Source organism: Peromyscus californicus, unplaced genomic scaffold, assembly GCF_007827085.1.
Source record: "Peromyscus californicus insignis strain IS unplaced genomic scaffold, ASM782708v3 Scaffold_3__1_contigs__length_106647218, whole genome shotgun sequence".
NCBI lineage: Eukaryota > Metazoa > Chordata > Mammalia > Rodentia > Cricetidae > Peromyscus > Peromyscus californicus.
Window position 1 is genome coordinate 71,398,283 of NW_026294551.1, and position 26,125 is coordinate 71,424,407.

Below are 26,125 nucleotides of genomic sequence, written 5' to 3' on the forward strand. Positions count from 1 at the left end.
CGCACAAGGATCTAGCCAGACATGCTCTTTCCTCATTCCCAAGAAGGACGGTTGGCAAGGAGCTCAACGCACTGATGGATGCTCTGAAGGCGTAGAGAAACAGGGCAGCTAATTTCCCTAAATAGGGTAATGGACAAAACCTGACCCAGGCAGCCGACCCAGCTTGTGCCCGGGTCTGGAAGTATGGAGAGCCTTTGACTTGGAAGAGAAAACAAAAAGAGGCCAAGGTAGAGTTCTACCCTTTTGTGAATGAGGTCCTGGGTTCAATCCCCACTACTGAAAAAGGGAGGTCACTGCACTGGGATGTAGTGAGGAAGAGGTGGTCACTGTGAACCTGAGGTTGGCGGGGTCCGGATTGGTGTAGGCTCTTGTGAGGAGATGGATTTGGCCTTGGATCAGCTGGAAGCCTGTGAAAGTGTTTTTTTTTTTTTTTTTTTTTTTTGGTGGGGAGAGGGACGGGTTGGGCGCAGTGTGACAGGATTTAAGCTTTACAGATCTCTTTGGTTGCTGTGTGGAGTTCGGAGTCTGACAGCAAGGGGATGAAGGTAGATGGTCCAGGTGAGAGGTGAGATGGACTTGAGCCAGTGGGATGATGATAGCGGAGTTGGAAAGCGTAGGCATATTCAGGACTTGCCAGAGGTTGACTGTGGTGCAGAGGAGGCACAGAGGCCTTGGGCTACTGCTCCGTTGGGCACTCTGGTCACCCACCGTCCAGAGGATAGCTCCCCATGTGTGTTTTCATCCTGGGGCGGTATGGGAGGTGCAGCGGACCCAGGGGGTTGGCAAGAAAAGACCTTTCTTGCCTAGACTCTTCCTTTACAGATAGGATTTCAGGACTAACTACTTCCTTCAAAAGCACGTGCCATGGGTCACTGAAGTCATCGGTGGGAGCAGACCTTTCCTGGGGAGAGCTGGGAGGGGTTCATGAGAGAGGGAAAACCAGAGGCCAGGCTGACTGAGCAGCTCCATCACCCACACCTGATGACTGATTTAGCAGTGTCTGTCTCCTTTCTTGCCAGTGGGCCAGGTGATGTGTGAAACGCAAGGCCGCCTCATTGAGGGCGCTGGGTGTAGGACTGTAAGCCGATAGGTCACCTGTTGGTCTCTGGGCGAAGAACCCGTACCATGAGAAGGGTGTGTGCAGCCCCGTGGTCACTGCCTGTTCTTTCCAAAGGGCTGGCCCTGGTAGGGCACTCGCTCCATTCTGGCTCAAGGCCGCCGGGTTTACTAGCTAGCACCTGTGTGGCGCTCCAGCCATCATCCTCAGAGTTCTTCACGCTCATTCTGGCCAGCTGATACTAGCCAACAAATGTGTTTCATTTGGCCCTTTCAGGGTGTTCTTCAAATTCTGACTCAGTTGCCAGCATTTTAAATTCAGATGTATGGGGAAATCGGATCCAGTTCACCTCCTCGGGGGAAGTATGTCTTTGCCAAGACCTCTGGCCTTGGGAGTGGTGGGGGTACGGTTTGAACCCAACACTCCTAAATCCACAGCTCCTGCTCCTCTTCCTCCCGGACTGGAGGTCGCACCCGGGGACTTGTGCGTGCTATAAGCACACGGCTGAGGACTACTGAGCGCTGCCCTCGGCCACCAGCCCGCTGTTAGTGCTACGGGGGATCCTGGTTTGGAAGTATTGTCGCACTCCTTGATAAAGATGAGAGAATTCCCGGAGGGGTGAATTTATTGCCCCACCATTGACAGGGCTAGGTGGGGCCATGTGTGGGCTAAGGCCAGAGTTCTTTAGAAAGCCAGTCTTCCTCAGATCCTGCATGTCACAGGGGTGATGGCTATGGTTCTGAGTTCCCTATGCTGCACAGAGGCCATGAAGTCTCATGGTCAGGAATTGGGTCTTTTAAGTCTGGTACAAACATTGTCACCTTGGGTAACCCCGAGCCTCATTTTCCTCATCTTTTAGACTCTTAAGAGATAGAGCAAGAGCCGGGCAGTGGTGGCGCACGCCTTTAATCCCAGCACTCGGGAGGCAGAGCCAGGTGGATCTCTGTGAGTTCGAGGCCAGCCTGGGCTACCAAGTGAGTTCCAGGAAAGGCACAAAGCTACACAGAGAAACCCTGTCTCGAAAAACCAAAAAAAAAAAAAAAAAAGAGATAGAGCAAGACGGTTGCCATGTCCACCCATAACCAAGGGCTGTTCTGAAAGCCCCATGGGGTCCGTGTGTGCTAGGTCTTTTTGTTTCTGCCTCTTGGGTTGCTTGCTCTGCCAGGTGTCTCTCAGTCTCTTACCCTTTAGGAAACACTGAGCAGCCAACAAGCAGCCCCATCGGGCTCCTCCCATTCTGTTGAGAGACCATGAGTAAGAGAGGCTCCTCCTAACTGAGGTCAAGGGTAAAGCAGGAAGGTCTTCGTGGTTGGCTCAGAGATCCAAGTAATCATCCTCCCCACTTAGTGAGTGGATATTCCAGGGTCTCTGTGGCACCCCATAGTTTGACAAGAACTGGCTAGAGATAAAGGACAGTGGGTGTGGAGGGGGCACACAGTGAGGAGCAGGTGAGCTAGACTGTGGTGCCGTCCCCCTAAGATCAAGTACTCCCTCCATGTCCTTGGCTGTGGTGAGGCCATTCTGGGACTGAGCAGGATCGTGGAAGCACCCTGACCTGAGCCAGTATTAAATCACTCCAGGTGTCCTCCAAGCAGGCACAAAAAGAGCTCAGGGTAACCTTGGGGATCAGACCTCAGACCTTGGGGTTCAGTGCTCATCTCCATTCATGCATTTAGCAGTGGAACGAGGCAAGCTTCTTCTGTAAATGGGCCTGTATCTTACAGCTCACCAAGCTGTCAGTAACTCAGCACTGTGGATGAGGTTGTGGGGGCCATGTGAGGGAGCCACCCTTAGAGTCTTGAAAGTTAGATGGTGCAGTTGAGATAAAGTAGGATTGAATTTTATCTGAGAAAGGACCTGCTACCCCATTTCCACACCCCAGTAGCCACTATGCTCAGGATTTGGGCTTCAGTGACGGTTTGTGCCTTACCTGGAGAGCATGGTCCTGGAAGAATCATTATTTCCCAGTAGCCACTATGCTCAGGATTTGGGCTTCAGTGAGGGTTTGTGCCTTACCTGGAGAGCATGGTCCTGGAAGAATCATTATTTCTCTCCTCCCTCCTGCCTGCAGGGGGCGCTCAGGAGGTACTTGCAGTGGGTTGCATTTTCTGATCTGCTCGGTTCATTGAATGGGAACCAGGACTTGAGTGGTCGTTGTCACCTTTCCGTGTGTGCCCGCTGGTCTCCCTGCAGTCCTTTTCACACCACTGGGCAGACTGCTGCTTGCCTGAGCTCCCTGGGGCCACCTTTGACAAACACTGGCCCTGTGGGTGGGTAGGGTAAGGATGAGCCCGGAAGAAGAGGCATGCCCTTGTCCCTTCTCGGTGTGGATTGAGGACATAGACTGAGGTGTCTGTGAAGACAATGACCCTTCTTGCCTTTTGTTGCAGATGGAAGAGAAGAGGCGAAAGTGCTCCGTCAGCAGCGACAACTCCGATACCACTGACAGTAAGGCTTTCCTTCCTACCTGGGGCTCTACGGCAACAGCGTTTAAATAACACTGGCAGGCCCAAAGGAGGCTGACCCTCCGTTCAGCTCAGGCCAGGGCCACCACATGATTGAGACCAATTCAAGTCAGGTTCCTCTGCCTCTGAGATAGTCAGTCCCTGCCCTTACCAGAGCCTCACCGTGTTCTTTATTCTACCAGCCTACCCTCTAGGTAGGCCTTCCTCTGATTGGAATAGACCAGCTTCCCTCTGGGCATTTGCTGCTGGCTGATGGAAAAAAAAAACAAACATGAATCCTTTGGCTTCCTGTTGAGTGGGGACACTTTTAAAAGTCTCTACAAAACAAGATGTGAAGCCTGTAGCCCTTTATTATAGTTAGTTAATTATTATAAGCAACTTCCTAACCAGTGGCAGACTCTGGTCAGAGGATTCCTGTCGTGTTCACTGCTCCGTTAGCTACTACAATCTGGCACATGGTAGGTGTTTTATAAATGTTGGCTGAAGACGTTAATGAGGAAGCCCAGCTTTCTTGGGATCTTGGCAATAGATTCTCAGAGGTAGATTAGATACGGGGGTGGGTGTGTCGGTTGGATGTCTAGAAGTGGGGGAAAGGCCACATTGTCAAGGAGCAAATGACATTTTGGAAGCAGAGAAAGGGGTTTGTGTATGGTGAGATCTTTCCTCCTGGATGGTGGGTGACATAAGATAGCCTTCTCCAATGGCCCAGGAAGCCAGGCCTTCCTGAGCCTGATGGATTAAGGAGTTCTGTCTTCATGGAAGATCCCACGTTGCAGTGACGACTTGGGTTGAGGCCCTCTGAGGAGGAGGACACACTCCTGGGGAGGCTGAGCCTGGAGCATGCACCTCTAGACCTGGTGAACTAATGGCGTCTGCAAGGCCCCTGCTAGTTCCAAACCATAGCCTCCCTGGCAGCCAGAGGATTCATATGCCCAGCCCTGTCCTGCCTCCTCCAGGCCTCATTCACTGTCGTGTGGGTTTAGCTCTAGCCCACCCCCACTTCAATCCCCTTGCAGCAGAAGCAGGGCTCACAGCATCTAGAGTTCTGTGGCCGGAGTGTGCTGTACGTCGCCTGGCTTAGTTAAAACCAGGAATTGCACCCTCTCCTCCTGACTTTAGAGCAGGAGACGGGAAGACATCTGCAAAGTCACAGGGCCTCTGGGCATCTGAACCCTGGAGTAGCAGCAGGCTGGACCTGAACTTGGAGTGACTTCCTCTCCATCGGCTCCCACCACGGTGCCCACCCATGACTGCTAACTCTTATGTTCATCAAAAACCTTGCATCTTGAGCTGGGAAGCTGAGGCAGGTGGATTCATGAGGGGAGGTCCAGGCCAGCCTGGTCTCCATAGCAAGTTCCAGGTCAGCTAGGGCTGTTTAGTGAGACTCTGTCTAAAACAAAAATAGAAAGCCCCTTGGGTCTTCCTGGTCCTTCTCGCTGAGGCCCATTGCCCTGTAGTCTAGCAAAGGCCTCGGACCCTATAGTTAAGGCCAGTTGAGAAATCCCTATGCACCAGCCTCAGGCTGTAGATGTGATATCCTTTGATCAGCCTTTAGAGGACAGTTCATCCAGTATCTCCTGTTAATCCTCTCATCAAATATGTAAAATCCTTAACTTATGAAAGGGAAGGTTTACTTAGCTCACAGTTCGGAGACTTTCAGTGCATGAGTAATTGGCTTCAGTGACAATTCCTGTGAGGTTCCAGGTCCCAAAAAGCCACGCCACCTCTCACCTTAGTCAGAGGACTAAGTAAGTCTTTGACACCTGGACCTTTGAGGGTCTCCTCTAAATCATCGCACTCATCCGAGAGGAGCGAACAGATACCTAATCCCTGCACTGAGGAGGTTGATGAAGGAGAAGCATGAGTTCAAGGCCAGCCTGTGTTAGTTTCTTTTCCTGATGCTGGGATAAACCCCCCCCACCACCACCCCCACCCCCCCACCCCCCCGGTGAGAACAGCTTAAGGAAGGGTTGTTTTGTCTCACAGTTCAGGGTCCAGTCCATCGAGGCAGGAAGGGCCAGGTGACTAGAGCCTGGAGAGCAGGGTCACAAGTTGTTGCTGCAGTTGAGAAGGAGAGAAAGGGAGCAGAGAGAGGGGGGAATGCTGGTGTTCAGCTCGCTCTCTGCTTTTTATACAGTCTAGGACCCGAGCTTTGGGTGTGTGTGTCAGGGGTTGGGGGTGCTGGTCACTTAGTGTGGATCTTCCTTCTTAACCCAGAATAGTCAAAATAGTCCCTTGGGGGCTTGGCCAGAGGTTAACCAATTCCTCGAAGGTATGCTGGAGGCTTACCTACCTCCTGGTGATTCTAGAGCCTGTCACCATGGCAGTGAATGCTGACCATCACCCCTCCACCCCTGCCAGGCTTACCGGGATCAAATCATTTGCCTGTGGTGATCAAGAAGTAGGAGTCTAACTTGGGTCTAGCCTGGTAGACTCTGGGTCTGTTCAGATTCATACTTCCTATGCCCTACCCTGCCTCTATAACCTGTTAGGGCCTGCAGGAATGCCAGGATGCACCTAATGTGGGGCAGACGGGAGACAGGGCATGGAATGTTCCCGCATTCCTTGACCAAGTAGGAAGCAGAATCTCAAAGAGGGCCAGGGGCTTTTTTTGGAGCCGCAGAACCAGCTGATTACTGCCTTTGATTTCCTAAGCCCCTTTTCAGTGATGAGTGAAGGAGGCTTCATATTTCCATTGGTCTGTGGAAAGGCTGGGGCCCAGAGCAGGGAGGATGCCTCGCACCTCCTGATCTTACAAGCCAGGACTCTCCTTGAGACTTGCCATCCTTTGATGTGGTTGGGTGCTGTTTCTGACCCTCCAGGACCCTTCATGGCCTGTGTGCTCTCTGCAGGTCACGTGACATCCACATCCGCATCAAGATGTTCCAAACTGCCCAGCAGTACCAAGCCGGGCTGGCCTCGGCAGAACGAAAAGAAGCCCTCCGAGGTAGGGAGTGGTGGTGGTAAGGTTCCGGGAAGGATGAGGCTGGGGTGGGGGTGGAGGGATGACTGGAGCAGACACCTGTGGGGAATGAGAGAACAGGCTGAGCAGATGTATGAAGGCCACCCAAGGTGGCCAGTGTAACAGGATGGAATGATTGGGGCACCGATGCATCTAAGCCGTTCTTCTTAACCTGAGAGAAGCCTTTGAAAGCTCATAAACGAGCCGTGATATAATCTGATGTGTTTATTGTTGTGAGAGAGTGTCTCTCTGTGTTGCCCTGGCTGGCCTGGAACATGCTCTGTAGACCAGGCTGGCCTCACAGAGATCCACCTGCCTCTGCCTCCCAAGTGCACTGGACTGAAGGCTAAAGGTGTGTGCCACCGCATCAGGCATACTCTGATCTCTTAATAAAAGGTCCCACTGGCTGCCGTGGGAGGGAGCTGGTAGTTTAGAGCTGGTGGCAGTAGAGTTAAAAACAAGGGGGTTTGGGAGGCTTCCCTCCAGAGCCAAGGGGGACGAGGTTTGCTGGTGCTGGCCGGAAGGGTCGGAGTGTTCAGAACCCTCTGGTTAGCTGTATGCTTCTGACGATACTTCTTGTGTACCTGCATTTTAAGCCTCCTTGCTTTGACCCAGGGTAACAATGCCTTCACCTCCTGATCTGCAAGTAGAGGGGTGTTTATGGCTTCTGTGGAGGGAGTCCTTGGGGTTCATGAACTGACATTAAGACCTTGCTTCCTGTGACCCGTGAGAAATTGCATGCAGGGGTCTTACTGTTCCTCCTTAGGACTTCACTGGCAATGCCCCCGGGCAGAGAAGAGGCCCTTGGTATAAAAGTGGCTGCTATAGCCAGCCAGACGTGGTGGCGCACGCCTTTAATGCCAGCATTCTAGAGGCAGAGGCAGGTGGATCTCTGTGAGTTCGAGACCAGATTGGTTTATAAATCGAGTTCCAGGATAGCTAAGGCTGTTACACAGAGAAACCTTGTCTCAAAAAGCCACAGATAAATAAATAAACAAATAAATAAAGTGGCTGCGAGAACTTTGAGGACTGTTCTTTTCCACCCTGGTCCTCACACGTACAACTGCTTTGCAATTGTTGTGGGGTCAAGGACTGGGTCTTTATCCAAGCCTCACCCACCTTTTCTCCTTGTTGCTCTCCACCAGGACCATCTGGTATCCAGTTTTACCAGCCCCTGGATGTGTATTTGGGGTGGTCGTCCTATATGGTCTTAGGTGGTCTTCCCCAGAGCTTTGTGCTTAAAAAATGACTCCTTGCTTCCCAGGATGCCCTGCTCTAGGACCCTTCCCTTAGGAGGTGGGATTGAGACCCTATGAGAGTGATCTCCCATCTTCCTTTTAAGTTACAGTGATTTGTTCTGTGTGTGTGTGTGTGTGTGTGTGTGTGTGTGTGTGTGTGTGTGTGTGTAACACATAGGTACACGTGAATGCATGCGGATGTCATGGCATGCATGTGGAGGGCAGGGAACAACTTGAAGGAGTTGGATCTTTCTGCCATTTGGGTCCCAAGGATCAAACTCAGACCCTTAGGCTTGGCAAGAAGCCCCGTTACTTGCTGGACCATCTCACCAGCCCGGATTCCTTCCAAACCTGAGTTTGGTGGAAAGTGGGGTGGAGGTGTCTGGAGTTGTAATGAAGGAGGGAATTGGATGCTGGGGCTGAGGGCTAAGGACATTCTGTGGCTCTTCTATACCCTTCTCCTTAGCTATCTACTTGGGAGGACACAGTGTCCCAAATAGGGTTTGGGAAGAAAAAAAACAAAAAACGGGTGGATTCATGGAAGGCTCTGCCGCTTCATGGAATGAATAACATTGTAGTCACCCTGGTCTTGGTTCTTATAGGACTCTGAGAACCCCTCTTGTCTCCAGCTTCCCTGTGGTTCTGGGTATTGGTATGAAACGGGAAACTCCTAAGGGAGCCATCCCTTCCCCTGCCCCGCCCCCTCCAAGTTTGTGGGGGATGGGACGCCTTCTATACAGGCTGGGATCAGCCTTCGGAGGAAACAGGTGTCAGCAAGGCTGAGACGAAAGAACAATTTGCATGGGGACAGAAAATTCCCCTGCCTTTTGGGTTTTCCAGCCCAGAGGCTTTGTACCCAAAAATAGACTTGAACCTCTGTAAAGGCGCCTTCTGGGGACTAGCTGTGCACGGCCTGGGCCCAGACCAGGAGCCCCTGCAGGTGGCTGTGACATCCACCCAGGAGGGATGAAGAGTCTTCCCTGCCTTGAACTGCAGCCAAGCCTTTCCTCCCACAGCAGGCTGGAGAGCAGCCTGAGAGGTTTTCCTCATCCTCTCTGAGTGAGAGGGTTGAGCCGTGGCCGGTGTAAATTCTGAGTTATGGTGGGGCAGAGGAGAAAGCATCAATGAATGCTTCCAAATGCTTTGGCTCGTGAGAGGGCGGAGAGAAAAGCTGGGACTTGACTGCAAAAGTGTGAGCATGCTCTGGTGAATGAACTGGAAGCAGAGGGCCTTGCTAGTGAGCCTGGCTTAGGAGGCAAAGGTTCCAGGCACCCTAACGAAAGAGGTTCTTGGGAGCCCCATCTGCCCGGTGCCTTGTGGGATAACTGCCAAGCTGATCACACTCTGTGCTCTCACTGTGGCAGAGGGGTGCAGAAACCACCCCCCACCCCCCGTCTCTGGTGGCTGTAGAGCTGAGGAAGCTGTGGTTCCTTCCCTGTTTTTATTCCTGTGTGTCCTGTAGTGAATGAAGTAGAGAGCTTGAGGAACCGCAGTGCTTAGCATCGAACTAGCAGTGGAAATGTAGTGAACTGTAAATTGGCTGAGGGGTAGGTTTAGAGAAAACAGATACCCTGCCTTGCCTGTCTGTGGGGGTGCTCTTTACACCAACACGGTCCAGGGCCAGAGAGCACTGGCCAAGAGTCAGGACCCTGGACAGGGCTGACGCGAGCTTTCCCTTAAGGCGTTTTACCGGGCCTTTCCCCTGAGTTGAAGGGAGAGGGGAGTTCCAGGCTGAGTTGGAGTCTGCCTTTTAGGCCATGGAAGGAAAGATGAGGACTGAAGCAAGGTCTCAGCCTTCTTCTCATTGGCCTGTCTCTGGGATGCCCACAAAGCTGAAATCAGTCCCTTGGACCTTAAATTCAGAGAGAGGGGAACCCCGGGCTGAGGGACCGGTACTGTGTAAATTCTGCTGCGGTCTGAAGAGTTCTGGCTTTTGCTGTCCTGCCCGATAATGTTGACATCTTACTGCTTCTTCCTTTGTGGGTCTCAGTTTCACGGAGTCTGATGTAAGTTGCAGCCCAAGGTCATCTTTGACATTCTAACACCAGCAATCTGTCCCTAGGTAGAGGCTAGTACTTAGGTAAGTAAGAGCCTCTCAGGTAGCTAAGAGCCTTCCTGTGGGGGAACAAGCTGAGAGCTTGGCCTTAATTTTCCCCAAGATCAGGAGTCCAGGCTTCTTGCTCCTAGCAAACTTCTTAAGTGGCAGACAGCATCTAATTGAGGGCCAGTAAAGGGGCCTTCCTACACTTTCCCCCCTGGCCAGTGTCCTGTTGTCTACATGCCCCCCCCCACACACACACATACGTGCAATGGACAGGGGCCTACCTGGGTGCTAAGGATGGTTCTGGGAGAGACCTGGAGGCCTGCCCTGTGGTTGGTGTCCTCCTCATGCCTGGGGCTGAAGGGCAGGCCAAGCAGTGGGGATTTCCCCTGGCGGTGGGGAGCTACTGTACTTCAGGAAGCCACACCTGCACAAGTCAGTCAGTGAGCCTCTGCTGATCAGCAAGCACGGAGGGTATCTGGGGGCGTGGCTAGATGTGGCTCCTTCAGGGAATGTGTCTACTGCTTTGCCCCAAAGAGCTCTAGAACCCTTGGCAAGTAACTCCTTTCTCTGAGCCTCAAGATCAATGTCTGGAGACCCCTGCCTGGACCCTTTTCTGGGGATACGGCTGTCTTTTCCTGATACTCGTGGACCTCATGGGATGGTGTTTTAGTTACTCTTCTGCTGTGAAGAGACATTATGACCTAGGCAATTTATAATAGGAAGCTTTTTTTTTTTTTGAGACGGTTTCTCTGTGTAGCTTTGGAGCCTTTCCTGGAACTCACTCTGTAGCCCAGGCTGGCCTCGAACTCACAGAGATCCGCCTGGCTCTGCCTCCTGAGTGCTGGAATTTGAGGCGTGCGCCGCCACCACCCGGCTTTACAATAGGAAGCATTTTAATTGGGGGCCTACTTACAGTTTCCGAGGGTTAGTCCATGACCGTCGTGGTGTAGGAAGCCTGGTGGCAGGCAGCACAGTAGTAGCTGAGGGCCCTCATCTACAAATGTGGCCGAGAGACTGAGCCTTGTGTGGGCTTTTGTAACCTCCAGGCCCACCCCTAGTGACTCGCCTCCTCCATCAAGGCCGCACCTCCTGATCCTTTCTAAACAGTCCACCACCTAAGAACCAGACGTTCAAATAGACGAGCCTATGGGGGTCATTTTCGTTCAAACCCTCACAGAGAAGAAGGTTCCAGAAAAGAGAGGGATGGCTGAATGTTAGGAGAAGTTAGCCACTTTGGTCCCAGAACAGGGAAGGTAGGAGTTGGGGGTCCTACAGTCCACTCCTCTGTAGGTTCTGCTGAGGAGTGAATGTCCCTAGGGGAGCGAACGGGGCCTTTGCACAGTCCCGCTCCGTGTCCACAGAGGGTCTGGCCAAGAAAGTAAAAACACCCTCTGCAGTCAGCAGTAGGATGTCCCCAGATGTGTCCTAAAAAGCTGTGTGAGGACACCCCTTGACCCAGCCTTGCAGCTTTGCTGAGAACCACATAAAAGATCAGCTCTACCCTAAGAAAAGGTGATACGGCCAATTCGTTGGGTCAGAACCAGAAAATAATCCTGGAGGTGCAGAGATGACGCCCAGGTGTTTGGAATAAGATAGTCTGTATCGAAACAGCGGTGAGGGCTGGGGATGCAGCTCAGTTGGTAGAGCGTCTCTCTGGCACGCATGAGGTCCTGAGTTTGACCTCCAGCACCTCATATGTGTTACAATGGCAGGTAGTTTAGAAGTTCAAGCTCATGAGGCCATCAGTATTGGCTTAGCAGGTAGAAGTGGCTGCCAAAGTAAACCTGACCACCTGAGTCACAGTGGAAGGAGAGAAGCAAGACCAGAATGTTCCCTGGCCTCCGCAGAGGTGCCAGAGCACGCTGAGACCCCTTCCACACATGACATATACATAAATAAAGGAGAAATTCAAAGTCATCCTTGCCCATACACAAGTTCCAAGCTAGCCTGGGCTACGTGAGACTCTGTCTAAAGACAAGCAAACAAACCAGTGATGGCCTGGGAGTATAGTTAATCCCCAGCACTGGGCTTAGTGGTGCATTCAGGAAGTGGAGGCAGGAGGATCAAGGTCATCCTCCACTGCATAAAGACTTAGAGGCCAGCCTGGTCCTGGTCTGGAGACCCTGACTCAAAACAGACAAAGAAAACCAGCTCAGTGTCATGTGCCCAAACACTTAAATAAAACAAGAGAACCCCAAAGACGTCCCCTGCTTGTCCCTATTAGATCCAGATTTCCAGCCAGGCAGGTGGGGGTGGGGTACAGATGCTCTTCCTTCAGGCCCAGGGACTTGCTCTCTGAGACTTCACTGGGGGGCCGGGGTGGTTAGGGCCAGATCCACTTCTCGTAGAGGCAAGAATGGAGCTCTTCTCGCCAGCTGGAAAAGCCTCCTGGCCTCTGAGACTTGTCTTGCAAAGGAAATATGTGTCATAAATTCTCTTTAAGCACAGGAAGCGCTGTTATCCTCCTGAAAATAAGAGAAGGAGATGTTGAGTGGGTTTTCAATGATTTTGAGCACCTGACCGGCTTGGCTCCGTGGTAGCGCCGAGCTAGAGCTGGGTGGAGGTGACTATTCCCTGAACTCCTGTCTGGGATTACACACCTAATAAGCAATGTAAATTTGCTCTTGGCTGAGAAACTGTATCAGGTTCCAGCCCAGAAAAGATTACTTAAAACATGAACTAAGTATGTGACTAGCTGGGAGCTGGGGGGTGGTAAGTACTGGTGTGGCTCAAGATAGACCTGAAACAAGTGTTTTATTAACTCCTGGGTCTTCGCCTCCACAATTGTGAAATGGGGGAGCAGACGTGGGGGCGGACTATGTAGGGAAAGTGTTTGGCCCATGAACTGTGCCTTAGCATTACAGAATGTTATTTCTGACAAGATAGGACACTCAGGAGACACTCATTAAAATGAGGTTCCTGGGGTTGGTGAGATGGCTCAGCAAATAGGTGCACTGGCTACTCTTCCTGAGTTTGGTTCCTAGCTCACGGCCCCCTGGAACTCCAGTTCCAGCGCATCTAACACTCTCTTCTGGCTTCCATGGCCCCCTGCTCACAAAGGGCATACACTCAGACACACACATACACATGTATACATATATATCTCTATATATATCTATATGTATATATATTTTAAAAATGAGTTTCAGAGAATGCCAGTATAAATCAGTTGGTAGAATGCTTACCTAGCATGCATGAGCCCTGGGTTCGATTTCTAACACCCCATAAAAATGTGTTGCATACACATTAATTCCAGGACCCAAGGGGTAGAGGCAAGAGGATGGACAGTTCATAATTTTCCTCAGCTGCATAGAAAGTTTGAGGCCAACCTAGGCCACCTAAGACCCTAGCTTTAAAAAAAAAAAAAAAAGGCCGGGCGGTGGTGGCGCACGCCTTTAATCCCAGCACTCGGGAGGCAGAGCCAGGCGGATCTCTGTGAGTTCGAGGCCAGCCTGGACTACCAAGTGAGTTCCAGGAAAGGCGCAAAGCTACACAGAGAAACCCTGTCTCGAAAAAACAAAAAAAAAAAACAAAAAAAAAAAAAAAAAAGGGTAAATAAAATGAGGCTCAGGAGAGAGGCTCAAAACTTCCTTGGACAGGAAGCGTAGAAGTAGGGAGAAGTCAGTCCTGGCCAAAGCCGTTCTGGGACAGTGCTCAGGACCCATTTCTGGGTTCTCACCCTAACCCCACCCTACACACAGACAAATAGTCTCTGCCTAATAGGAACTTTCCCACAGCCATACTTCAGGGAAATCTTGGGGGTTTTGCTGATGTTGTTTTTTTTGCTTTTTATTTATTTACCCATTCTTCCACAAGCATTTCCTCAGGAGTTATTAGATATGGAGGATGGGTGCTACAGAATAGACACAGGAAAGACTGGACATACAGGGTACATGCGTGCAGTACCTGTCTTACGTGGCTTATCACACATGAGATTGACATTAAGTCCGTGTGTGTGTGTGTGTGTGTGTGTGTGTGTGTGTGTATAGTTTAATTTACTTCAGTTTATTGAAACAGGCTCTCCTGTAGAGGATGGCCTCAAACTCACTATATAGCCAAAGACAGTCTTGAACTTAGGATGTTTATGCCTCTACTTCTCAAATGCTGGGGATACAGGCATGTACTACTATACCCAGTCTGTGTAGTGCTGGGGGTCAAACCCAGGGCTTCCTGCATGCTAATAAGCAAGAGCTCCAGCTCCATCCACTGAGCTATACCTCCAGCTCCTTTGTAACTATGTTCCATGCTAAGTTTTTCTTAAGTAACCATACTTCCTCAGTCATCCAGCCCCAAAGTAAAGGAAGCGAAGAACTGAGTTTCCAGAGTGAAATGTTTCCAGCCGCAGAGCACACATCATGCTAGAAAATTCTCTGTGCTTCCTAACCTGGTGTCGGTGTACTTTGAAGGTTGCCCATTGTCATTATTGGTTTTTGGACGTCACTCCAACTGCTTAGGTACTCCCTTGCAACCTGTTTTCAACCTTTCCTGGACAGCAGGTACAGAAAATAAGTAGCCTATGATCTCATGAAAAGGAACTGTGGGGCAGGATCATGTCACGAGCTCCAGGTTGACACCCTTGTATGTGGGAAGAGCAAGGTCTTTGGTTCCCTCTAGGGTGGCCTTTGAACCCCTGGCCATGGGGTTGGTTGATAGTCTGAAGCCTTTGAGCATCCTTTATATGGTTAGAGAAAGCCACACTCAGTGTCCCCCAGCAGCTCAGCAGAACTTGGTTGCTAGGCAGCAGAGCTTTAAAGACAACCAAAGGAGAAAAGTAGTAAACATTCATATTCTAAGGAAATTGCTTGTTTTCCAGCCCCTCAACTTTCTTGCCACAGCAAGACTTCTGTTCATCGGTGTCTGTTTTATTCTATATTTAGTTTTCATAAATTATTCAAAGGAGTTTTAGGAAAATCATTAAGCTTTTTCCAAGCCTAACCTCTGGTAGTTCAAACAGAAAAATATGTAGGTTAGGAAGCAGGCCACGTATTGGGAGTCAGATGTCACCTCACTCGGGAAGGCCACCAAGCACCCAGCTGTAGCCTGCAACTGAAACTGAGGTGTTGACATGTTCAGACATCTGGAGTCAGCACCTAGCATGTGCCAGGGCTTGTGTGCACCACTGACCAGCATCTTTTGGTCCAGCCAGACCTCACTGAGCTCATCTGGCAGGGAAGATGTGCCAGAATACCAGGCATTTCCAACAACAGGGGCTTTAGCGGTGTAGGCAAAGCCCAAGACCCAGACTGGTTTTAAGCAAAGCTTCCTAGAACCTCTGAGGGCCAGGCGGGGGGTGGGGGTGGTTATGACATATGCTGGCCTTATTTTAATAAGGGAGATGTCAAAGGGTAAAAAAAGTGCTTGGGTTGGACTGGAGAAATGGCTCAGTGGTTAAGAGCACTAACAGCTCTTTGGGAGGACCCAGGTTCAATTCCCAGCACCCACATGGCAGCTCACAACTGTTCCAGAGGACCTGATACCCATGGCAAAACACCAATGCACATAAAATTTAAGGGGGAAAAAAAGTGCTTGGATGACCACAAGGCCAGTCATGCAGCCACAGGGTCTGGGAAGCTTTGTCAGTCACCCCACCTGCTGCTGTACCCTGACAAAGCAACTGAAGGGAGAGACAATTCAGTTGTGGTGAGGAAGTCGTGGCCACAGGAGCTTGAAGTGGCTGGTCACCGTGCACCTGTAGTGAGGAAGCAAAGCTTAGCTCACATTCAACTTCTTTTCTTCCCCAAGACAGGCTTTCTCTGTTTAGCTCTGGCTGTTCTGGATCTCGCTCTGTAGACCAGGCTGGCCTTGAACTCACAGATCCACCTGCCTCTGCCTCCTGAGTGCTGGGGTTAAAAGTGTGTCACCACGCCTGACTCACTTTGAACTCTTTCATTCGGTCTGGGACCCCAGCCTGTGGAATTGTGGCCCCCAGAATTAACATGGGTTCTGCCGATTCAATTAACCTAATGCAGAGAAGTCCTCACAAGCGTCACCAGTGTGTTCTAGGTGACTGCAGATCCTGTGAGGTTGGCGGTAGTCACACAGAGGCCCTCCTGTGGGAAACCACTGCATGACTTGGCACTTGTAAAGGCCTCCATCAGATTTGCATATTCTTCGTTGGGAATCCACCTGATTTGGCTTCAAGCTAATTCAGAAGCACTGAGCAGTCACCTGCATCCCAAGGGGATGGATGGGGAGGTGGTAGTAGAGGAGGAGGTGGTGGCGGAGCCGCCACCTACCTCGTGGATTTCGTGTAATAATATAAGAACAGCTCTTTCTGAGTCTGATGGTGCACAACCACACATCAGGAATTTGGGAGGCTAACGGAGGAGGATTTTGAAGCCGAAACCAATTTTAGCTATGTAAGGAGATTCTGTCTCAAAACCCTCCATGGGGTCTCAGGATGACCTTGAACTGTGCGTGTTCGTGCGTGTTCGTGTGTGTGTGTGTGTGTGTGTGTGTGTGTGTGTGTGTGTGTGTGTGTGTTTGTACACGTACACACACCAGGCCCACACGAGCCACCTCATGCACGTAGAGGTCAGAGGATAACTTCTGTCAGTCACTTCTCTCCTTCCACTGTGGCTCTGGGAATTGAAGGCAGGTCATCAGGCCTGTGTGGAAAATTGCTTTTGCTTTCTGGGCCACCTTTCTTGCCCGACCTTGAACTTCTAATCTTCCTGCCTCCACCGCTGGAGTGCTTAGATTACAGGTGTGCACCGTCACTACGCTCGGGTTTGGTCCTGGAAAGTCAACCCAAGCCTGTAGGATGCACCCAATACCAGGTGCATACTCTTACCTACTGAGCTACATCCCTGCTGAAAAATACTTTTTTTTATTAATTTTATTTTATGTGCATTGGTGTTTTGCCTGCATGTATGTCTGTGAGGGTGTCAAGTCCCCTGGAACTGGAATTACAGACAGTTATGAGCTGCCATGTGGGTACTGAGAATTGAACCGTTGTCCTCTGGAAGATCAGCCAGTGAGTGCTCTTAACCCCTGAGCCATCTCTCCAGCCCCCTGAAAAATATTTTTTAAGCACAACTGTTAGGCTGTCACTGTACCTACTGTGAGGTGACTGATCGGATCGGAGCAGTGTTATTTTTGGAGTTTCCCCGAGTCCTACCTAAAAGGGCCACTAATGTCCTGTCACCTGTTCCCTAGTGACAGGAAGAAAACTTAGACTTGTCTTAGAACTTGGCCTATGGCGCCAAAGGACCCCAAGTTGAGTCCCAGATCCCTTCCTGTTCTGAGGACTCTAGAGTCTGAAGTCAGGGCTGTCTCTCTGGGTATGACCTGCTACTCTGGTCACCCAAATGCTGCACAGGGTCACTGGCCCTGAGACATCAGGCCCTGGAGGAAGCTTCATGTGGGTCTGTGTGGTTGAGGGTCTCGGCCTCTGCGGTCTCTCCAGTTTGCATCTCGCTCCTATTTGTCGGTGTTCACAGCCCTTGTAAAGTCCCTGTGTTCAGGCCCTCAGAACACCGACAGCAGGCCAGTGTGGCAGGACAGAGGACAGGAAACGTCACACAGGTGAAGCACTCAGCTTCTGCGTGTAAATAATTAGAAAGTGACTGGGGCTGGTTGGAAGAGTGTCCTGCAGTCCCGGAGTTGATGGTGAGTAAAGGTCCCTGAGGAGGTGGCCGTTAGGTAGGGGCCAGGATGAGCAAATGGCAGGGTACTTTTATTTTTGAGTCAAGGTCTCCGGTAGTCCATCCTGGCCTTGACCCTGTAGAGGAGGGTGGCCTTGAACTGACTCTTCGGCCTCCATCCTCACCCTGCAGTGCTGGAACAGAAGCATGTCCCACCCCACCCATTTCTGTGTGGTGCTGGAGATCAAGACCCAGGGCTTCGTGCATATTAGGCAAGCAACTTAGCCACATCCCCAGCCCTTTATTGATGCTGAGGATGTCTCCCTGTGTGCTTCTGGCTGGCCTGGAACTCTGGAAACTGGCAGTCCTTCTGCCTCGGCCTCCCGAGTCCTGGGACCTCAGCCATGTCCCAGCAGGATATTTCTAACCACATTGCCCCCCCCCCCCCCCAACTAAGGACCGAACCCAGGGCCTTGCGCCTAGGCAAGCGCTCTACCACCGAGCTAAATCCTCCACCCCCCACATTGCCTCTTTAGAGGTTGATTTCTGGATAGGGCAGTTCTGTGGGTCCCTGTGGCATCAGAGCTGCAGGGTCTGGGATGTCCCACAGCTGAGAAGTTTTCTCGAGTTCTGTATCAGTCCAGAGCCTGGTTGTACTAGATCCTGTGTTGAAACCCCTAGGGAAATAACCCAATCACAGCACTGCTTTGCCACGGAGCCTCCAGAAGCCCCAGCGGGGAAAACCTCTCACCAGCGGAAAGCAGGCCTCTCCAAAGTGCCAGTGCCCGGCCTGCACTCTTGTCTTAACTCTCTTGCTGCTTGCTAATAAGATATGCAAATTACCAGGGCTGTGAAATCCTAGACCCGTTCCATCTTCTGTTTAATTAGCATTTAATCTAATCTGGTTTTAATTTTTTCACACTGGCACCCTAATTAAATGTTAGGGTGTTAGTCTTAACAATTAAATTATATTGGCAAATAGAGTCTTCAAGAAACTTGACCTTTTTTCAAGTCAGCGCCCTCTCCAGCTAGATGCAGATATTAATTAGATTCTGCGAGATGCGGCTTCTAGGTCCATTGATGAACCCATTCAGCTGTTTTCCTGTGGTTATGGTCCTCGATGCCATGAGGCACACACAGCCAGTGAGCTGGCCCCAGCAGGCAGTGGGTTCCAGCTGAACAGGTTTGTCAAAAGCCTCCTGAGGGCCAAGTGAACTGAGCTTACACTTCAGCAGTGGGTGTTGACTTGGCAGGAGGGCTGGGGTGGGAGGCGGGGCTGAGGCCTGGAGGCCTGGAGCGACCTTGAAGTGGTTTTCCCCTCTCATTGATAGGAGCTGGTCCTTAACTTGTGATTCTCAAGTGATGACCGCTGGGAATGTTGGGACTTGAGTAAGTCACATGGTGTCTGGAGATATCACTGTATTCCATAGCAGTACTTCGGGGATGGAGTGCAGAGGCGGGAGGCTTTGCCACTCCCAGCTGAGAAAGGGTTCAGAGGTTATTCTGGAGTAGAGATTGGGAGGCAACAGATAGAACAATTTGAAGAATAGTTTTCCTAGTGAGGGAGCAGATGAGTGGCAGAATAAACCCCAAGACATGGCTTGGTGGGAATTCAAGACAGGCTTAAGGATGATGGAAGACAAGGTCTTCTCCCCCACCACATACCAGTGCAGGGTGCCGCTAGAGCCATGCTGCCATGGGAAGGCGCAGTTCATGGCAGCTTCTCACTGAGCTACCCCAAGCCCCCGCCTCTTGCTTTACCCTTCAGAGAAGGCCCAGGTCCTCTGGTGTCTCATATTATTACACATATGCTTGTGCCTCTGGGTACAGATCTGTAGCGCAGTTTTAAACCTCCAGAGGAAAGTCCCGGAACATTCACATAGCAGTAGTGTTGTGTTCACAGGTGGCCTTTCTACTCTTGGAGTTTCTGTTTGTGTGTGTGGCTGGCTGGCTACAGGAGCCAGGAGGTCAGGTTAAGACCGTCGGGACTGGGGATGCAGGGGCAGCTGCGTTTTGGTGAGGGACCTACCAGTCCTGGATTTCTTTCTCTAGTCTCTTTCTCTATTGCCTGTCTCTATTCTGTAAGGCAGAGGACAATTTGCAGGCATCTTTCCTTTTACCTGTGGGTCCCCGATACTGAACTCGGGCCCGTGACCTGCCTGGCCATTTCTCTGGCCCTGCTCTTTGTACAGGCTTATTTGCGTGCTCGCCTGGTCTATGAAGCCTGCCTCTCTGGGGCAACATGAAGACCAGTAAGTAACCCTCTCACCTCTGCCAGGTTTTCCGGACAGACTTGATCACAGCCATGAAGATCCCGGATTCGTACCAGCTCAGCCCGGATGACTACTACATCTTGGCGGACCCATGGCGACAAGAATGGGAGAAAGGTGTGCAGGTACCTGCTGGAGCGGAGGCCATTCCAGAGCCTGTGGTGAGGTGAGCCAGGTGGCCAGGCTAGGACCATTGGGGAAGCGCATGAAGGGGAGGCTGGTTTTGGTGAGAGATCTGCTAGTTCTGGGATTCCTTCCGAGCCTGTCTCTACTAGTGGTTAATTCTCTTGCCAGATAAAAACAACAACACCACCACACACACACACATTGGTCCAGAAATACTGGTAGGGATAGAGACCTAGGAGGCTTTGGGCTTGAACTCAGCTCTGAAGCCAAATTACCTTGGTCCAAATTGCCTTTTGCCTTCAATAGGACCTTGAACCAGAAATGTAATCTTTCTGGGTCTCGTTTTTCTTGTTTCTGAAGTAAGGGAGATGACTGTTTTCCTTGTGGTTGGAGAAGGTGAAGTGAATATTGCATGCCCGAAGACTCAGGGTGGGACCTGCATACAACAGAGGTTACAGAAACGGCTAGGGTTGGAATGTTGCCATTCTACACATCGGGCAGAGCGGGCCAGGGAAGTCTGCAGACTTTTGACTATCCCTTATAATGGGAATAAGCCATGTTCTGAAGTTCTTTTAAACTACCCTTTAAAGAAGTTCTTAGAGGATTCTGGTGCCCCCCACCCACTAGGGGCCTAAGAAGCACTCACTGGTGTCACCCAATGAGAAGTCTGTCCAGTAGGGCTGGGTCAGAGTAGAATCCTCAAGGGCTTCATAACCTGCTGGTCTTATGGGCAGAGACTCTTGCTGGGATGTAACCACATACGGTCTTGCCTTAAACTACAGACTGTACTCAAGTATTTCATTCTGAACCTGAGGGGACCGGTGGCCTAGCCTGCCTGTCCCGCCAACTCACCTGAGTTGGGCAGTTTGTGTTAATACCCCTTCCTGGGCTTGGCAGCTTCGTGGCTTTTACTTTTTTTTTTTTTTTTTTTTGGTTTTTCGAGACAGGGTTTCTCTGTGTAGCTTTGCGCCTTTCCTGGAACTCACTTGGTAGTCCAGGCTGGCCTCGAACTCACAGAGATCCGCCTGACTCTGCCTCCCGAGTGCTGGGATTAAAGGCGTGCGCCACCACCGCCCGGCAAATATGTATTTACTTTTTTTTTTTTTTTTTTTTTTTGGTTTTTTGAGACAGGGTTTCTCTGTGTAGTTTTGCGCCTTTCCTGGAACTTGCTTTGTAGACCAGGCTGGCCTCGAACTCACAGAGATCCGCCAGCCTCTGCCTCCCAAGTGCTGGGATTAAAGGCGTGCGCCACCACCGCCCGGCTGGCTTTTACTTTTGAGGCCAAGTAGATGAAGGTAGCAAAGGTCACAGCTGTCCCCTCCTCTGACATTGGTACATTGCTTCCTGGCAACCACATCTGTGAAGAGCCTGCTTCATCCAAGCCCTGTGCTAGGATTGCAGACAAGGGAGACTCAGACCAACTCAGGTACTCTGAGGGACTGGGTGTGGGAAGGCCTTTCCTCCAGTGACATTAGCATCTGGGGGCTCTGAGAATGAGGAAGCTTAGGCCCATCCGGAATGCCTGGGAATATACATGGATGGGTAGGTGGTTTGGATGGGTGGGTGGATGGGTGGATGGAGATGGGTGGGTGGGTGGGTGGGCGGATGGATGGATGCGTGAGTGGATGGGGGCTGGGGGGTTGGGGGGTGGATCGATCCATTCTTAGTGTCCACATCCCTTCTAGGGCCTGTAACATGGTCCAAGATCGTAGTGAGTTTAGTGTCCTGACCTTGTCAGTCAGGAGAACCTTGACCTGACTTCTCTCCAAGGCAGTCTGCACCTCTATGAAACAGGGATGATATTAATATGAGTGACCACCTGATGATGTGGGCATCAGGATTAAATGAGAATCCTCATGCCAAGCTATCACCATATGTGCCAAGGCCGGGGGATGAAGAGGGACAGGCTAGCTACTAAACAAAGAAGCAAGTCCTGATTGGAGTCACCCAGAGTGTGACCTCTCTACTTGATGGCAATGTCAGGTGCTTCTGGAAACATCTACCGGCATGAATGACAGTTTATTGCTGTTGCTTCTACCCCCTGGAGACGTGGCTCCATTCAGTCTCTAGGGTATTTTATCTGATGACATGGAGAGGGGCCATGCTGGCCTGGCCTCCTGATGGACAGTCCTAGCAACCTTCATCTGATTTAGTGGTTTGATTGTTGTAGCCCAGCTGGGTTTTTTGTGTGTTTGTTTGTTTTTTGTTTTTTGTTGACACGGGCTCTCATGTGTCCCAGACCAGTCTTGAACTTACTATATATCCAAGGACTATATATATCCAGCTAGTAGTGTGTGTGTGTGTATTACATCCACAAAGTTCTTTTTTTTTTTTTTTTTTTTTTTTTGGTTTTTCGAGACAGGGTTTCTCTGTGTAGCTTTGCGCCTTTCCTGGATCTCACTCTGTAGACCAGGCTGGCCTCGAACTCACAGAGATCCGCCTGCCTCTGCCTCCCGAGTGCTGGGATTAAAGGCGTGCGCCACCACCGCCCGGCCAGTTCTTTTTTTTTTAAGAGAGCTTTATTTATTTTATTTTATTTTATTTTATGTATATGGGTGTTTTGCCTGTGTGGACCCAAAGAGGCCAGAAGAGGGTTTGGATCCTCTTGGAGTTAAGAGTTATAGATGGTGGTGGGCCACCATGTGGGTGCTGGAAACTGAACCCGGGTCCCTTGGAGGAGCAGTCAGTGCTCTTAACCCCTGAGCCACCTCTCCAGCCCGTCCACAGCAGTCTTGCTGATGTGCATGACTGCCCTAAGTTAAAGGTATTCAGAGTCTCCCTACACTCAGGGAAGATGTACTGAGGTCGGCAAATGTGTCCTTTGGGTTCACCACACCCCACCTTCCCAGTCTCCCCAAGACCAGTGCTGCCACCTGCCTGGGTACTACAGCCTCCTGGAAGCCTTTGTGGCTGCTACCTTGGGGGACACTGGGAGCCTCCCAAGTCAAGCCTCTTGCCATCATTCAGTGATCACACTTGCAGGGTACATAGTACTGTCCCCATTTTACAGATGAGGAAGTTGGGAAACTCGGGGGAATTTCCTATGGGGCCTAATGGGCCGCTGGGCCAGGAAATGACAGACCACAGTAACAAACCCTGGGCTGTCCCTGTGAGGCCTAGAGTGAGAGCATTAGGCATACTCTGACCCCTCTCCCCCAGGTACTGTCCCAGCCTGACTCCTGCCCCACCCTGGCCTTTGCTGCCCACCTCATGGTCCAAACTCTGCCCCCGAGGGTTTGCACTGTCCGTTTAGACTTGGTCCTGGGCAGACCCGGCCTCTGGTGTTGTCTGCTCTGGAATACAGGCTCTGCTCTCCCCTGCAGGTCTTAAAGCTTTCCTTCCCCCCCCCCGTTCAGCCGCCAGCTGTGTCTGAGGGTGAGGCCTTGGCTCAGGGTCAGGTCAGTCCACGCCTGGTGGGAGAGGCTCTTTCTCGAGCGTGTCCCTCAGCCCTGGCTCCCCAGAGGGCTGCCAGGTGGCACCAGTGAAGCAAGCAGGTGTGACTGGTGTTAACGCAGTAGGTCGCTGTTCAGATAGGGATGCTCAAACGCTCTACTAAGCATGTGCTTGGGGCACACACAAAGCTGGACTGTGACAAAATTATAGGCTGTGCTTTTAAGAGATGTTCATTTGGAGTGACAGTTTCTTGGGAAAGGCAGCATTTGGTTGGACCGAGGGCAAAGCGTTGGCTTCTATCTGGAATTATCTACTTGGCGTGGGAGGAGAGGCCTGCCATCATTGTCGCCTAAGACTCCGATGAGGGCTTCTCACGTGGGGTGGTGCTGCTGACCCTTAACCTTTGACCCCTTCCCTGTCTCCTGTCTGAGTGACCTCCAAGCCTACAGGCTTTTCTCCCTGCTTGCACCCCTGCCTCCCTGTGCCCAGCATCCTTCCTGTCCCCTTGCTGACACCAAGGCATTTCCTGAAGCCTGGGGCCCTTCCTGAAGCTCAGCCCTGTCCCTGTGCCATCTTGAACCCTCCCCTTCCCTTCCCAGCCCACGCTGAGTCACAGCCCTTGGCAAGCCCTACCTCCGACCCCAGGAGGCCTCCTGGGCAAGTGTGGGGCCTCTCAGGCCTGGCAGGGCTGGCCAGATGGAGGCCAGGCTCCAGACAATAACCATGGCAACCAGTGGGGTATGGGAAGGGCTGGCATTTTGAACTGGCCTCAAAATCTGATGGGTAACACACAGATGTGTGAAGAGGACCCCACCCATCTTAGGCAAAATGCCCCTTATTTCCCATTTCAGGAGGAGAAAGGTGGTTGACATCTAGAGATCTTATACACACACACACACACACACACACACACACACACACACACACACAAACACAAACCCCCTCAACACCCCTCCAATCCCCGATTCCTAGCACTTTGTGAAGAGCTTTCTTTGTGTTAATCCTGGCCATCTTCTCACCAAGTGCCTAAGATAGGTTGTATTATTGTATTAGTGGTGTTCTGTTTGAGGAGTGGGAACCCGAGGGAACAGACAGTCAGATGGAGCTTTGGTGCCTGCAGCAGGTCCCTGGGGCCTGAGACGGTTTCAGAGTTTTGGGGAGGCAAGCAGAAGCAGTAAGAAACAGGATGCCTATGTGGTCCATGGTGTGTGGCCAACATGTCACTGTGGCAGGAGACCTTTCGTCCAGAAAGCCCTCTCCTGAGTTGTACAGTGGAAACCTGTAGAGCTCAAACTCCTCAGAAAAGCAGACAGACTCAACTTCCGCTCGAGACCATGACACCTCCAGGTGGTTGATGGTAAGGGACTAGGATTATGAAGCCATGTAGACAGTCTTTGGTCCTAGCCTGGAGAGGTATGACAAAGGGTCTAGAGTCCAGCTGGCTCCATCTCACTTGTCCCCAAGGAGCTGGCACAGGGCATTGCCCAGGATGGCACTCGGGACACCTCCTGCAGACCAGGTTGAGAATAGCCCTGGCTGGGCAAGGCAGATGTTACTATGGTAGGCCAGGACTACGTCATTCCCACGTGGTTCTCACTCTGCCTGCCTTACAGCCCTTCGGGTCTACTAGTCCTGTGGATCCATAGTTAATGGAGTCTGTAAGGCAGGCTGGCAACAAGGCAAGAAATGGAAAGAGGAGATGGATACGAGGGATGGGCCCTGTGGGGCGTCGGCATCTCATGTCCTACCCTGGGCCACCAGTTCCTCAGCCAGGCTGACTGAGAACCAGTTAAGGCCCCTTCCTTTACCACTCCGTTCTTGGTTTCACAGGCTCCTCCCACCACTGAAAGGCCCCCCTACACAGGTGTCCCCAGATAGCCCCACACTTGGTGAGGGTGCCCACCCTGACTGGCCAGGAGGCAGCCGCTATGACCTGGATGAGATCGATGCCTATTGGTTGGAACTCCTCAACTCAGAACTCAAGGAGATGGGTAGGTAACCCTTCTGGGCCAGGTGTGTGTTGCAGCTGGCGGTAACCATCTTCTTCCGGACCCCTGATAGTGTCTACGCCTCCAGAAAGGCAGTGGCTGTGACTGGGGGACATCCCTACAGCTTTACTGTCAGGTGTGGCTTTCATTGTCTCTGCTTCCCAAGTATCTACAGTTGTCAGGGGGAGGTAAAAATAGCAAGTAATTCACAGGGCTCAATGACATGTGGAGAGAGCATGAAGGTAGAACTGGGTGTCGGTGGGCATGAGCCTCCTGGATGAAGCCTACTGATATATCCCAGGAAAGATCAGCCCGGTCATTATCTGAGTGTACACAGATAACGTACACACAGTGAAAGCAGATTTCTGGAGCCAGCTGCATCCCAGAGACACCTGTGTTGCATGCATACATGTGAGGGAGTGGTGGAGGGCAGGCTGTAGACAGTGAGGCAGCCATGATGAGCGGGAACCTTTGGGACTGGATGGTTCCTTTGTCCTTGATGGAGCTGAGGTCCAGGTCACACTGTAGATGGATGGATGGAGCCTTCCCCATGGCATTGCTGCAAAGTCTGCTGAACTCCTAATGGTGTCCTCTGCCGTCCTGCCCACAGAGAGGCCCGAGCTGGATGAGCTAACGTTAGAGCGTGTTCTAGAAGAGCTAGAGACGTTGTGCCACCAGAACATGGCACAGGCCATTGAGACACAGGAGGGGCTGGGCATCGAGTACGATGAGGACGTGGTCTGTGACGTGTGCCGCTCCCCTGAAGGCGAGGATGGCAACGAGATGGTCTTCTGTGACAAGTGCAACGTCTGTGTGCACCAGGTGGGTGGACCCTGTCACTCTCTTCCACACCGTATGACATGTGCTGCCTGAGCCCTGATGAGGCTGGTTGAGTTGGTTATAGGAGCATGGGCACTGTAGACCAAGATCCCTGAGAAGGACTAGAGGCAGAGACGTTAGCGACATTAGTGCCTTGCAGTACCTGGGACATCCAGC

General features: G+C 51.5%; 1 protein-coding gene across 6 annotated transcripts in view; it reads left to right on the forward strand.

Moving 5' to 3' along the window:
• Nucleotides 1-26,125, forward strand: part of Jade2 (jade family PHD finger 2) — a 52,529-nt gene that overhangs the window by 7,105 nt on the left and 19,299 nt on the right. For 5 of the 6 annotated variants that reach the window (XM_052757923.1, XM_052757921.1, XM_052757919.1 and 2 more), the window contains exons 2-6: nucleotides 3,448-3,505; nucleotides 6,375-6,469; nucleotides 19,631-19,788; nucleotides 24,972-25,132; nucleotides 25,740-25,951. In XM_052757923.1, the coding sequence (XP_052613883.1) occupies nucleotides 3,448-3,505; nucleotides 6,375-6,469; nucleotides 19,631-19,788; nucleotides 24,972-25,132; nucleotides 25,740-25,951 (684 nt within the window). Of the gene's footprint in view, nucleotides 1-3,443; nucleotides 3,506-6,374; nucleotides 6,470-19,630; nucleotides 19,789-24,971; nucleotides 25,133-25,739; nucleotides 25,952-26,125 lie in introns of all 6 variants that reach the window. The other variant, XM_052757924.1, reaches the window with a different exon arrangement.